General features: G+C 38.2%; 1 protein-coding gene across 1 annotated transcript in view; it reads left to right on the top strand.

The window, feature by feature from the left end:
- sema6ba (sema domain, transmembrane domain (TM), and cytoplasmic domain, (semaphorin) 6Ba) overlaps window positions 1–14,635 on the top strand; it is a gene marked incomplete at both ends in the record, with an annotated part of 50,638 nt that overhangs the window by 27,861 nt on the left and 8,142 nt on the right. Inside the window, 5 exons of the mRNA XM_079452648.1 lie at window positions 295–512; window positions 5,315–5,446; window positions 6,091–6,240; window positions 7,628–7,807; window positions 13,927–14,067. Of these exons, the coding sequence (XP_079308774.1) occupies window positions 295–512; window positions 5,315–5,446; window positions 6,091–6,240; window positions 7,628–7,807; window positions 13,927–14,067 (821 nt within the window). The remainder of the gene's footprint in view (window positions 1–294; window positions 513–5,314; window positions 5,447–6,090; window positions 6,241–7,627; window positions 7,808–13,926; window positions 14,068–14,635) is intronic.

The following is a 14,635-nucleotide window of genomic DNA, read 5'->3' as shown; positions in this document are numbered from 1 at the left end:
ATATATATATATACATGATCTAGAATAGTGTTGGGGACCTTTAAATATGGTTGTGGCCAATTTGGGTCTTAGATTTTAAAAGGTCTTAAAGGTGTAGTTGCGAAACAACAGTTGAATTTTAAGCAGCAGTGGATAGAACATTTAGTTTTTGGGAAACCTTGGGAAATATCAAGTCACAAAAGGGCAAAACAAGGCTCTTTTAAGATTTTTCACCATTTAAGTCCTGAAAAGCAGTTCTCCAGTGAATAACGTTGTGAATAGAGACAGAATGTTTTCTTTTCGAACGTGTGTTAGGTAATGGTGTCCCGTGTGGCGCGCGTGTGCAAAGGCGACCTGGGCGGCTCTCAGCGTGTGTTGGAGAGGCAGTGGACGTCGTTTCTGAAGGCGCGTTTGAACTGCTCGATCCCAGGAGACTCGCACTTTTATTTCAACCTGCTGCAGTCCACCAGTCCCATCATACGCATGCAGGGCAGAGACGTCATACTGGGGGTCTTCTCTACACCTTCAAACAGGTACGCACACATACACACAGGGAATGGAAGTGTGTATGGCTGATGAATACCGTGCAGAAATGTCATTAAACATGTGAAGAAGAAGAAAACGTTTTGAAGTTTTAATTTGTATATAAAGTAAAGTAAATATTTTAATTGATACAAATTAATAAATTAACACATTCGGATTTTAGATTCAGATAAATGTTGTTATTTATAATTTTTTTAAATAACTAAACATAATCTCCTTCCAATGACACTTATTTAAAAAGAATCTATGAATTATTTAATTTATTTAATAGGAGATAATATATTATGGTCATATCCATTTTCAAGGCAATGTGGATTTTGTTCTTTTGATATGGTCCCCCAGAAAAGCTTTTTTACTTCAATAGAAGAAAACCAGCGCTCAAGAGTTGCAGGATTTTGATTGCCTGTTGAGAAAGTCTGTTTATAATTCTGTTATCAGGGATGTTTAGAAATGACAAAAACACATTTCAGCTATAAGCACAAGATTGAAATTTCTGCAAGATTGAATGGAGCTCGCTCATAATGTTTTGCAAATTACAACAGCAGTTGTGACATCTGTCATAATGTGCAAAGAGGGTGAGAGAGAGATGAGGCAGAATGCTATAGAAATATTGTGTTTATACGTTTAATAAAAAGCCTTTGCATTTTCTGGGCAGGAAGATATCTAGTCCTACGTGTGCCGTAGAGATGTCCTGTGAGAATTATATTTAATCTCGAGCTTTTATAACCACTTGCCAACCGTATGCTCTGTAAGAACCCCTCTCTCCCATATGATTGACATATCAATGCAAATCGTCTCCTTGGAAACCGGGTCCTATCACACAGCAGTTTTACAATGACAAAGCATACCTGCAAAGACCTCTGAGAGAAACATCAGTGGGAAAATCATGAAAGCTTTGACGATTGAATTTCAGCCCGACTGGAAAACGTCTCGGTCGTTCAAAACGCCTCCTGAAACAATTGAGACTCCCGAGCATAAAATAAGTCTGACTCCCTATAGAGGATAGACATTTGCATACTGTGGACCAACAATAAAGCGGTCGGGAAGCAAAGAAAGAGAGAGAGGTAGATCTAATAGAGACAAAATGAATTACCAAACGATAAACTGAGCTTGTGGGTTTATGAAAGGGAATGACTCAGTCTGTTCCGTGTGGAACTAAATGGAAAAATGGCGTTGAGTGCATCATAAAACTGGCCCAAACGTTGTTCCACCAGTCTTTTGCGTTTGTCCCAATAGCTTGTAACATACCGTAAGCGTATATATTATACTTTAATATCAGAGGATGAGGTCTGCTTTCCCAAGATTACCTCTTGTACGATTAGAAAAGAAATGAGCTTTGGAGTTATCGCTGCTGTGTTTGATGTGTTTATGTTTTTACATTGAGAAGAGCGGTGCTATCTCAGAAAGAGGTTAAAGGTCCAGTGTGCCTTTTTTGTAAGATCTGTTGACAGAATATAATATACGTAACTATGTCTTCAGAGGTCCTTACATAATGAAGCGTTATGTTTAATTGTATTAAATGAACTATTCGTTGAATTTTGTTATATATTCATTTTAATAATTTTTTTTTTTAATTGAATGGAATGGATCCTGTTGTTTGGTCGGTTAAAGAAACCGTATGGTATGTTGACATCTAGTGGTTGAGCTTGGTATCGGAGTCTAAATTCAAAATATTGGAGGGACAAGTTTAGCCAAGTAACAGTTCTTCACGGGTATATCTTATCAAAAATAATCCACAGGCACTCACTTATTTGTGAATGTGTACCAGAAGTAAAGGGCAGTCTACGAGCGCGCATGCACAGTCATGTTTGTTTATTTTGTCGCTTTGAAACCGTCTGTAGTTATTTTTCTTTTCTCGGGTGAATGCTTTCTTAATAGTACAAATCGTTTTTGTTGTTTTTATTAAATGAAGTACAATACTGGATAAAACAGCTATTACGTTTTCTATTAATAGTGATAACAATTCTTCCAGCAAGTAAAATTCATTACCCTAGCTGCAGGATATTGATGTTGCCAAGCAACAGAGCGACGTTGCATGTTATTTAATATCAAATACAACTTAAACGGAGTTGCAGGTGAATGTAAATTGGCTATTAACTGCGACCTCAATTATGGCTCATCCAGACAGATTGGAGACTTCAAATGACTCTTCCTTTCCTCTCAGTAGCGTAAGATCCAACCAAAGAGCTGTCGCTGTAACAATTCGGTCATTCTCATGGCTGCGGTTCAGTGCCAAAGAACAAACAGCATGAAGTCCCTCCTGCTTTCCGCCATGTCCATTTTTCTCATTTAGTCCTCATTTCTCAAACTCCCGTGGCGTCCGTCTCGTGAGGATATGTGCGGCAGAGCTTTGTGTCACGAGTTGTATTTGGCCCATGCACCTCGAGCCAACCGGGCTGGGCAGTTGCAAAGACACAGTGCCAAAAAGCATAGCAGGCGATTGGTGACCAGAAACAAGTGCCAGAGAGGATAAGAGGGTGGAAGTCGAGCTTGTTTGTCCAGCCAGAGGTTTACAAGGCTGTACGTCAATGTATCTGACAGCTCATTGACTGGATTAAAATTGAAGGCCACAAAATTCTGACAGCTTATTGGCTGCAGGGGTCCTCCTAATGGCTCCCTCTATATCTGCTTTCTTGCTTTTTTACAACAGTAACAGACAGATTAAAATGGTCTCAAATTTAGAGAGAACATATGATGGTTTTAATCACATTCATTTTAGTGTCACCAGGTGGGATGAAATGAGGGGTGTTAGCGCACAAATGACTCTAGTGGAACATTGTTACCATAAATTAAAGGAATTGTACACCCAAAATATTCACATTTATGTTGTCTAAGACTTTCTGGCCTTACAGTATTGAGACTTTCGAGCTTTATAATGACATTAGTGTGAGTAAATAATGAAAGAATTTGGGTCGAATAACATTTTAAAGCCTTCGCAATGTTTGCTGTTTACTTTGAAGTAAAGAAATATAATGGGAGCTCAAGAGGAGAGAGAGACAAGACGACATCCAATGACATCTCTGTTAGATGTGTAATCTTTGGCACAGACGCCCTCCATAAGGGTGACAGGCGGTGGGCTCAAGCTGATCTTCAAATCAATCCATTAACACCATGCCCACCGCCTCACTGCTGCCATCAATCTGCTCCCGTATTCCAAATTGCACAAATGGGACCCCTTGTTCCCAAAACCCTTCAATTACTCCGAAGGGCAGCCCATCTTTAACAGATCAGAACCTGCCCCCCCCCCATATTCCCATTGTATTTATTAGTGGAGAATATTAGAAGGGAATTGGGCAGAAATGAAATGATCAGAATTGAATGAGCGGTCTTCTGAGCAGTCACGCCGTTCCCTCACGGCTCTCGTCCCACCCTGCTCGCCACAGTTATATATATGCTGAGACATACCACATTATAGCATAAATCTTAATGCGACAGATGACGGCTCTATTTCACTTGTGGTGAGAATAGCTTATTTTATGCACATACAGCTGATAAAAATTTTAATTTTATAACAGTAAAGGATCTATTCTAGTCAAGCCATAGATAAAACAATTTCTCATGTCTTCACTGAAAACTAAAATCTGGAAGATTGAAAACCATTCAACTGTCCATCTGACCCCCAACCGTTTGGAGGCGGAAGAGACAGAGGGACAAGCTGCCCTGGAACACATGGTGAACACCTGCAGACCAGAGAGCACACACACACCATTTTGCTGTTCAGTCTGCGCTCTTACCAAGATCCTGTCTGTTCATCTGACAGTTTCCTTTTGTGTCTGACTGATTTACGTTGTTCTTTTCCTATTTTCTTACAAGAGTTGCATTGCATAAGTTGTGTTTCAGATGCTGTCCTCGTGAGGCTTCTAAACTAGCTTCACCAGCAAATCACGACAAAGATGGATTACAAACTAAAAGTATTGTATTTAATATTCTGTTTAAGACCCCGGATGGTGCGCAAGTACAACGTTTCATTATGCATTGACGTGCATAGATTTTTATATATTTTAGACGGTTAATGTACTGTATTATAGACGGTTTCAGTGGCAACCACATAAACAAACATTATATACTTTGAACTTCCAGTAGACTTCCGCAAAAAATCTATCTGTATATTAATTGTATGAAATTCCATTAAAACTACTTTGATATGAACATAAATAATAAAAATATATATTTATATACTAAGTTAATAATTAGTAAATTTATTTTTAAATATATTTTATATTTCTTAAGCAATTTTACAATATGCCACATTGAACTTGTGTATTGATATTTGATGTATGAGAGTCCCGAGAGAGGTAGAAAATAAAGTATTTAAGGGTTTGGATATATCATTTTAAAAAGTTTGGGAAACACAGAGTTGATCAAACCCAATGAGTTGTTTGTGTGTGCTATATTTAGCTTTGTTTACATTTTACATATTAAAAGATGGATTTATGCCTAAAATTGTTTTAAAAGATATAACCAACCTGTCATTAAGGCTTGTTACTATAGTAAAGGGATACAGAACAGGAGAGCGTCCAAGTGCGAGCATATGAGTTACGGGTTGTATAAATTTCCGTATTTAGTGGAACTGCTTGAACTTTCAAACTTAAGCTTATGTTTTTATTCTATTTCTTTGTCATCTCTGGTAAAAGCTTAGCCATGCTGTGACACATCGCATTGAGCTGGGGCTGTTGTGGCATTGTGTTTGTGCCATGTGAAAATGTCTGGTTGTGTGTCTGTCTTCTGATTTGAGGTGTGGATTGGATCAGTGACATGTCTTGATCCTGTTTTACTCTGTGACTTTACCCAGCATCCCCGGCTCGGCGGTGTGTGCGTTTGACATGCAGCAATTGGCACGAGTGTTTGAGGGGAGATTCAAAGAGCAGAAATCACCAGAATCCATATGGACACCAGTACCTGATGAACTCGTACCTAAACCCAGGTATGAATCTATGTTATGTTATGTTTAATGTTGTGGTGTATTGTCATATGGGTTGTGTAATGTGTTCTGTGTTTTGTTATGATGTGTAATGGGTTGTAATATGTGTTATGAGTCATTGTGCTTTGTTGCGTTATTTGTGTTTGTTGCATGTGCTATGTTGTCATGTTGTCACTTTTTATAAGTTGTTATTTTATGCGTTATGTTGTTTTCATTTATGTGTTATGCTATTTAATTAATATTTTATTGGTTATTTATTTTGTTGTTCTTTTGTGTGTTATATTTGTCTGTCTTGTTACGTTGATGTTGCTTTTGTTTGCTGGTGACTAGTTTTTCATTGCCTTTAGCTAATGTCCAGAACTCATGCCAGTACAGGCCTACAGATCCATCATTTGATCTAAAAATAATCGGTGGAGAGGGGCTTAACTGTGGGCCCCTAGGGTCCTGCTGGAGAGCCGGGTGAGACGTGAAGTCAGACCTGTAGGGAGAACACTCCCCTTATACCCTGTTCTCCTCAAGCCAAGGGCTCCAACTCTAAAGCAATCGCAAAGCTTTGCTCCTAGCTTTAAAACTTATTTTGTGGATGAGTATTGTGTTTCCTAAAATGCATGGGTGAAGAATTTCTAAATTGTTTTTTATATTCTAAGGCCCGGAGGCTGTGCTGTCCAGGGTTCAAGATTCAGTTCTTCTAACACCCTACCCGATGAAGTGCTGAATTTCATCAAGACTCATCCTCTTATGGACGAAGCGGTTCCCTTGCTGGGACATAGACCTTGGATAGTCAAGACCATGGTCAGGTAGGATGTGTACACCTGCTGAGAAAAGAAAACAGCGATAAGCCCCAAGATGCTAGGACCAGTCTATGCAATTTAGCGGCTCACCCCTACACCCTTCCTTTTAAAGCACTACGGCGACTCTTACAGAACTAAGATGTCTTCATGTTTTTGCTTCTTTGCTAAACGAGATAACATGTTTGCTAGGGCTGGGACGATATATTGTATATTTTTTTGCTCAGTTTCTCACATAATTTTGGTTAAATGCCGCCACATCTGAAGGCCAGAGGGTGCTCTGGCGCAGAAACTCATAATATGTGACAAAGAAGAAGAACGATTTACACATATAAGCTGTGTCCCAGATGACATACTATGCATTATGCCATTAAACGATGCACTATGCACCCAACCATGTAGTGTATGAATTTTAGAAGGGTAGTATCATCCCAAATGGAATACGAAACCGTTTTATACTACACTGAAGTATATTGGTTTTCCAGGATCGTGAAAATTACGCAATCGCACCTTTAAGTTAAGAAGTGTATTTAAAATTGATTGCTTATTTCTCTAAAAGCCCGAAATTGGGTGAGAAATCTAGAGTCACAGCCCTAAGCTTTGCTGTGGTACAGCTAATGTTAGCACTTATACTCAATGGACATCAGTCCGTGAGCATTTCAGTTCTGCACTGTTACAGTCTTTCTGTTAAGTCTCGGTTAACCTTAGTTAAAACATAAATCTGAACTCCACAAGTGTTTCTGTTGAGCCCAAACTGCCTGAGGCCTTCAGACCCGGTGAGTCATTGTATAAATTGTGTGTAGCTATAAATCGCCTTGCTTTTAAAATTTTGATTAAAATGGCCACAAGGGCCCTTCCAGACAACCACAGGTAAACTGCCGTGAAAGAGAGCGTCACTCCACACATTTGAGGAAAAAACATTTTAGCTAAATAGTAGTCTCAAATAAACTATGTTTTTTTTAAGCTTGCAACAATGCGAAAAGAAAAGTTTATGCAAGCAGTTAAAAGAAAAAGTTTATGGGAGCAGTTAATGATATTGGAGACTCTCTTTTGTGTCTGCTCGCTTTAATCCGAATGAGCCCTTTTATTTCTCTGAAGCGATAATAGAACTTAATCTTCTTATGTCTTAACACAGATAGCGTGTACATCTCTAATCTGTCACATCGTCTTATAATTTGTCATTAGGCTGTATTAATAAAAATATACAGAGAACATTGTTTAGGATTAATATGTTCAATCAGAGTGGATAAGACACAATCAAAGTCATTGTAAAATAAACGCAGACTGTGAAAGTGTGACTTAGGAAGAATTGTCATTATTGTAATGAATGGTAACATTGTGATGGTTCTGTTTTTAAGCAATACTTGTTTCTCACTTTATTTTGCCCGATTTTTAGGTACCAGTTAAACACTATGGGGGTGGATACTGAGGCAGGCCCCCACCGGAACCGGACTGTGTTGTTCCTGGGCTCCACTAGAGGAACGGTTCTCAAGTTCCTCATTACTCCCAGCTCAGAGATGCCGTACTCCAATAATAATATCTTTCTGGAAGAGCTGGAGGGATACAACCCAGAGAGGTGATGATATTTTCTATCTATTTTCTAAATTAAGCGGTTGTCACAGTTAGGTGTGATCCAAAGATTGATTCTAATTTAATCCTCTTTACACATAAAAAATAAGAGTGCTTGACAGGGTTCTTTACACCAGTGTTATCGTAGAACCGTTTTTGGTTCTCAAGGAACTTTTTAGTTTTTTTATAAACACTTTTTTTTTAAATACAAAAAGCTTAGTCTTTATGAAGGTGCAAAAGATTAACCATTTTTGGTTCCCTAAAGAATATAGCTAGAACTTATTAACAACCATTTCTTTCTTACTTTGATATAATATTTCCACTAGTTTTAACTTTTTTTTTACTTTTCGTTTATGTCTACTGGAGGATAAAACAGTACATGTCAAGTCAAGTCAACTTTATTTATATAGAGCTTTTTAAAATTGTCATTGTAACAAAGCAGCTGTACAAGAAAACATATTGACAATAAGCAAAACACACTGTATGAGGTTATGCAAGTCCAAACAAAAAAGGTGAAAACATAGAAGACAGACACATAGATTCATACACACCCATACACTCCACACAACACGCACATGCACCAACACGCACAGACACACATACAAATGTGCACAAACACACACACACACACGCAGACACACACACACACACACACACACACACACACACACACACACAGGGGCCATCACCTAGAACCACACATCCAAAATAAGGAGAGAGAATCACAGGTCAAATATTAAACAGACTATAATTTCCTATATGCAGTGTTAATTAAATAACACTTTTAAATTCTAGCAGCCCCCCGGCCAGGCAAACAGTGCAAAACAGTATGCAAACGGTTGCAAAGAACCCAAAACTCCATTGGAGGTGAAAATACTCTGAGGCAAACCAGGACTAACCAGGGGATTCCAGTTCCCCTCTGGATAAAGCTGCAGCCTCTGCACAAGCTCGACAGTGCTTGCACAACAAGGCAAAATAAAAAAAATGGATTTAAGATTATCATTAATAATCTATTAGCATCTGAAATTTTGTAGTGAAGACGTGTCAAGTCGCCGCGTCTTTCTTTATCCAACTCTATCATCTCAGCTTTTGTTAGGTCTGCCCGCTCTGGTAACCGTGGAACAATGAGACAAGACTGAGAGTAGAGAACTGTTCCGCACTCTTTGATGCAACAAATACATCAGTTGTTATTGGAAGTGTTCCTGGTTCCGGATGTTCTAACCAGTGCAGCCTAAACCTTCAGAATATTTATATTATGATAGTGTTGTGTATGCAAGATTAAAAAGATGAGTTTTTAGTCTAGATATAAACTGACAGAGTGTGTCTGCCTTTTCCAAAGTTTAGGCGCTAGATATTAAAAGGATCTACCACCTGCACTTGATTTAGAAATTCTAGGTATTATCAACTAACTGGACGCCTGAGAGCGTAGTGCAACGGAAGAACTGAGAATATGAGAGAAGTTCACTCAGGTAGTTCACTCAAGAGATAAACCATGTAGGGCATTATAGGCTATAAGCAAGATTTTTTAAAGTTAATGTGATGCTTTATAGGCAGGGTTCTAAATTAACTTTTTTGATCACCAGCCAATGTGGCTGGTAACTTTCTAAAGTTACCAGCCAATCAGAATTTCCACTAGCCAATTTTTTTCGGGTGAAAATATGAGTAACACTGAATGCATTTGATCATTTTATTAACAATTTTGGCATGAAAAATACATATAAAGTACAATACATACAACAAAATATACACAGAAAGTGCATACATTTCAAGTTTGGGATTTATCTACAGTATCTATCTTTATATCTGTCTTTATATCTATCTACAGTATCTATCTTTCTATCTTTCTATCTATCTTTCTGTCTTTCTATCTGTCTATATCTATCTACAGTATCTATCTTTATATCTATCTTTCTATCTGTCTTTATATCTATCTACAGTATCTATCTTTATATCTTTCTATCTATCTTTCTATCTGTCTATATCTATCTACAGTATCTATCTTTATATCTTTCTATCTATCTTTATATCTGTCTTTATATATATATGCAGTTTTAATCCTTAGGCTCTCCTGATGACTTCGGGCACTCTCATGGTCCTTTACTGCCTCGACTTTAAAATTAGTAGTTCCTACCACGAAATAGTTCGTTTTGTTTTTTTCTTTCGCGTACATGCGGCAATCCTGACAAAACATGACGACATTTTCGTGATCAAACACAAGCCATTCACGACCCGTCAGCCATTTGGCATTAAATTTTCTTTTCTTCGTTTCTCTGTTGATATCCTCATCCCCTGCCTCGTTCCTCTTCTCGCCCCCAGAAGTCTGTCCCAACCACCGCCTCATTTAGTTTAGCTAATCTTAACTTTATACTTTACTTTGCTAGCTAGCTAGCTAGCTATCTAGCTAAACTCCGTCTTATTTCAGTCTGCTCCCTGCTCTGGCTCCGTTCGTTTCCATGGTTTCTCGCGCTGGTTTCACTACAAACTGCGCGCAGCCAATGGGCGTATGAAACGTCACCACGTAGCATTACGAAACAGTGTTCTTGGGAAATGTAGGAAGTACTGTCAGGTGGATAAATGCATAGGATAAATGACCGAGAACAGAGCCTTATGTATCATGCATGTAATGCCTCATGCATCACCGGCCAAACTGGCTAGTAAGTTTTTATTAACACCCGCCAAAATGAATTTTTACCCGCATTTGGCGGTGGTGTTAATTTAGAACCCTGTTTATAGGTAACCAGTGCAAGGTTGACAGAACCAGGCTAATATGCTAATACTTTTTTTGTATGTGTAAGTTCTCGAGCTGCCGCATTTTGGACAAGTTGGAGTTTTTGTAATAAGCCTGCAGGGCAACCACCAAATAGTGCATTACAGTAATCTAGTATTGATTTCATAAATGCATGAATTAAATTCTCTGCATCAGATGGTGACAGCATATGACGTAGTTTAGATATATTTTTAAGATGGAAAAACACAATTTTACAGGTGTTGGCGACCTGGTTGTCAAATGACAGAGTACTATCGGCAAAATTATTGGCTGACGACAAGGGTTTTATGGAACATCCGTCAATAGTTAAGCAGTATTCTTGGTTGTTACGTATGGCGGTTTCCGGTCCCATATGTAACACTTCTGTTTTGTCCGAGTTCAGTGATAAAATATTGTTACTCATCCACTTTTTTATATCGACTATTCATTCCCCTATCCAATGGAATTGCTGTTTTTCATGAGGCTTCGAGGAAATATAAAGTTGCGTATCATCAGCATAACATTGAAAGCTAACTCTGTGTCGCTTTATTATATCTCCTAGAGGTAGCATCTATAATGCGAAGAGCATAGGCCCTAAGACTGAGCCCTGTGGTACACCGTACTGGAATTGCGATTTGCGTGACTCCTCATTGTTTATTGCTACATTTGGCAAATGGTTGGATAAATAAGATCTAAGCCATTTCAGCTATTCCCTTAATCCCGACATAATTTTTTAGTCTATGTAGGATGTGCTGTTGTCAATGGTGTCGAATGCAGCACTAAGATCTAGCAGGACCTACATAGGGGATCAGTGAGTTCAGCTGACTAAGTTGAGACTACTTTTTTCAGAACTTTAGATATGAAAGATAGAGTCTATATAGGTCTGTAGTTAACTAGTTCTCCAGGGTTGAGATGTTTTCTTTTAACAAGGGGCCTTATAACAGCCACCTTATATGCTTTAGGCACATGTCCTAGTTTCAGAGATGAGTTAATAATGCTAAGAAGAGGATCTATAATTTTCTTACTGTAGATTTGTAGCTAAAGGGTCTAGCATGCATGTTGTTGATTTAGATGATCTGATGATTTTAGATAGTTCATCGTGATTTACGATAGAAAATAATAGCAAAAATACTTCCTTTAGATTTCATTTAATCAGCCGTTCTAGATGCAGCGATTTTTTTTAAGTAATTGTTGTTTAACTTTTTTGGAGAAACATTAGTTTTTATGGAATATGACAAAACTGATAATTTTACCTAAACACATACATATTAACAGTAAATTCAGAAAAACTAAATAGTTTAAATATTTTTTTCTTAAATCGTTCTGCGGCTGTACCTCTTTGAAATATAAAGAGTTTCAATTCTTTCTACTGTACTTCCAGACAGAACTTTTGTTTATTTCCAAACACGTCTTTTGATCAAGAAGTTCCCTGCAGTTGTTTACTTTCACTGATGTTCAGCCCTGCATTCAAAACACGGTCAAATAAATTCAACATCAAACAGAAAAGATAAATCTGCAATGTATTTGTAAACAAACCACAGCGGCCTGGAAACGTCCACAAAAGCTAAAGGAGACATTCAACAGGGTTTCATTGATCATATAACAGTGTGTTTGTGTGTGGAGGTGGCTGGCGTTTTGAAGTTGAAAGGCATTACCTGTCTGGAGGTAGAACCGCGGTTCAGAGCGTTGCATGCTGGGAGATGAATGCGAGATGTGTTGCGGTTGAGATAAGGTTCTCGCACACACACAACCGAAACATAGAGATCAGTGAGTTCAGCTGACCTGTTCTGCCTCAAGTGATGTCTGCATGACATACAGTCATTTATTTCATTTAACTGCATTTGGCTCTGAGCTGCAGATTGATGTCTGATATTTTTAGAGAGTTCCTTTGGGACGTCGGCGTCGTCATTTGATCAGAGATGTTGCAGTAATGTAACGCCTTATTAGCTGCCTGACAGTTAATGTGATTTGGAAACAGACCAGCTCTGAATGAATCTTTTTGCTGGGTATTTTTCTAGGCTTTTTGCCATTTTTATGATCAGAGACAGTGGAGACAGGACATTATAAGAGTGAAGTCAAGTGGGATCCAAACTATCATTTTATGAGCATCATCAGTGAGTGTATACTTTGTATATAAGGTTGTAGCACTTTTCTGTAGACTTTGTAGTGATGTATTTTTCCTCTGAAGTTCGCTTATACCTTAAATCAAGTTTTCTTTTGTACTAAAACAGGCATGATTTACTTTTCCTTTCATACTATCCACCTTTCGTCCAATTCCTTTATTTACCATACCTTTGTTCTGATTGGCCAACAGCATGTGAAATAAGCAACAATCCTCAGTCGATTTGCAGATGTGTGTTGATATGTGTGTTCATACTTGTTCAAGGTTGTGATGACATCACCATGCCAATTTCTGAATGAGATGTATTCATTTCATTTATGTGAAGGAATAGTTCACATGATTTACTCACCCTCATGCCATCCCAGATGTATAAGACTCACTTTCTTCAGTTTAACTCAAATCATCACCATACTGGTCTCCGTGTGTTGAACCTCAAAATCAACCATTAAAGAAATCCAGTGGGTTTCTAAATGTCTTCCGAAGTAAAACCATACATTTGTGAAAGAAAAACAAATCATATTTTGAGCTTATTAAGTGAAACTGAAACCAAAACAAGCCGTAAATAAAAATATGCTTAACATTAAACCCATTGTGTGTCTAACAAACATGCGAGAACCAATGAGAAGTTATGTTAATTGAAACCAAATGAACAGCATTTTAATAAAACTATTTTCAAAACTATTTTAATATAAAAAATCCATGTCCTGCAAGTAAGTGACATTTTATTTAAAAAAGTAAATTATGTATTTTCGGTATTTTTACATTTGTATCAAATGTTTTCGTTCAACAGAGCAAGTATTCTGTCCTTATTTGTCTGCCTGAGAATAACCCATGCTGGTGGTGTGCAAAGCTTCCAATCTGAACATAAAAATATGATTTTAGCCGTTCACAAGACTGACGTCTAATTAAAACACCGCATTCATTTAGTCATTATGTGCTTATAGATTTGATTTGAGTGACATCTCATCGGGTCTATTGACTCCACGGACTCAAGCAATAGAAAACGATAGATTATACATTATAAAAAAATGTGCTCAAATAAAAACTGCAAATGATATTATTCACTTTCATCCAGCCAAATATTGAAAAGGCCAATATCATGCTGCTTTAATAGGCCTTGTGATGTACAGTATTTCCACACAGTGTATCAACCTTTTGTGTGTATCAAACAAAAGACAAGTATGTTGTGATTTGGATTTTTCTGTAATGAGTATACATACTGATGGCTTAAGTGTGGCGTGTTTGTGTGCGTGTGTAGGTGCGGCGATGAATCCATGCAGGCGCGTCAGCCTCTCTCTCTGACCCTAGACAAACCCAGTCACACACTCCTGCTGGTTTTTCACTCTTGTGTGGTGAGAGTTCCTGTCGCACGCTGCCAACTGCACTCCAGATGTATGAAGTGAGTACACACATCCACACACATTCATTGAAACTGGAATATACACTCATTGTACCTATTGGACAAACAAATCTGTTATTTATGCGCTTTTTGTATTCGGACTAAGTTGAATTAGGATGTAACTCCCCGTGTAGCCTGCTGAGACACACACACAAACCACACACACACACAAACACACACTCATTTATTTTCCATCTTAATTGTGCCACCCAAACACACGCTGCTTCATCAGTGGCTTTTGAATTACTGTAACCTAGCTTTACAATTTCCTCCAGACAACACACACAAACGCTCCTGGCTCGGCTCCTGTATGGCACATTTGGAAGTCTTTCCTTGTGAAGTCGCAGTAATTCAGCGTGATTAATGGACGTGCCTTTGATTGAGTCCATTGACGTTCTCTCAGTTTGAGAGATGTGGTGAGGTACACTCTTACCATCTGCAGCGCCACGTGGACGGTCAAATGACTCTCCAGATCTGTGCTTCCATGGGTGGCATACGCATTTTAAAAGCTATTACCACTGTATCTGTGAACGGCATGTGTTGCATTCAAGTCTTCTCGGAAAGTTTC

This window comes from Barbatula barbatula, assembly GCF_947034865.1.
Source record: "Barbatula barbatula genome assembly, chromosome: 3".
Taxonomy (NCBI): Eukaryota; Metazoa; Chordata; class Actinopteri; order Cypriniformes; family Nemacheilidae; genus Barbatula; species Barbatula barbatula.
This window is presented reverse-complemented; position numbering and strand designations above follow the sequence as displayed.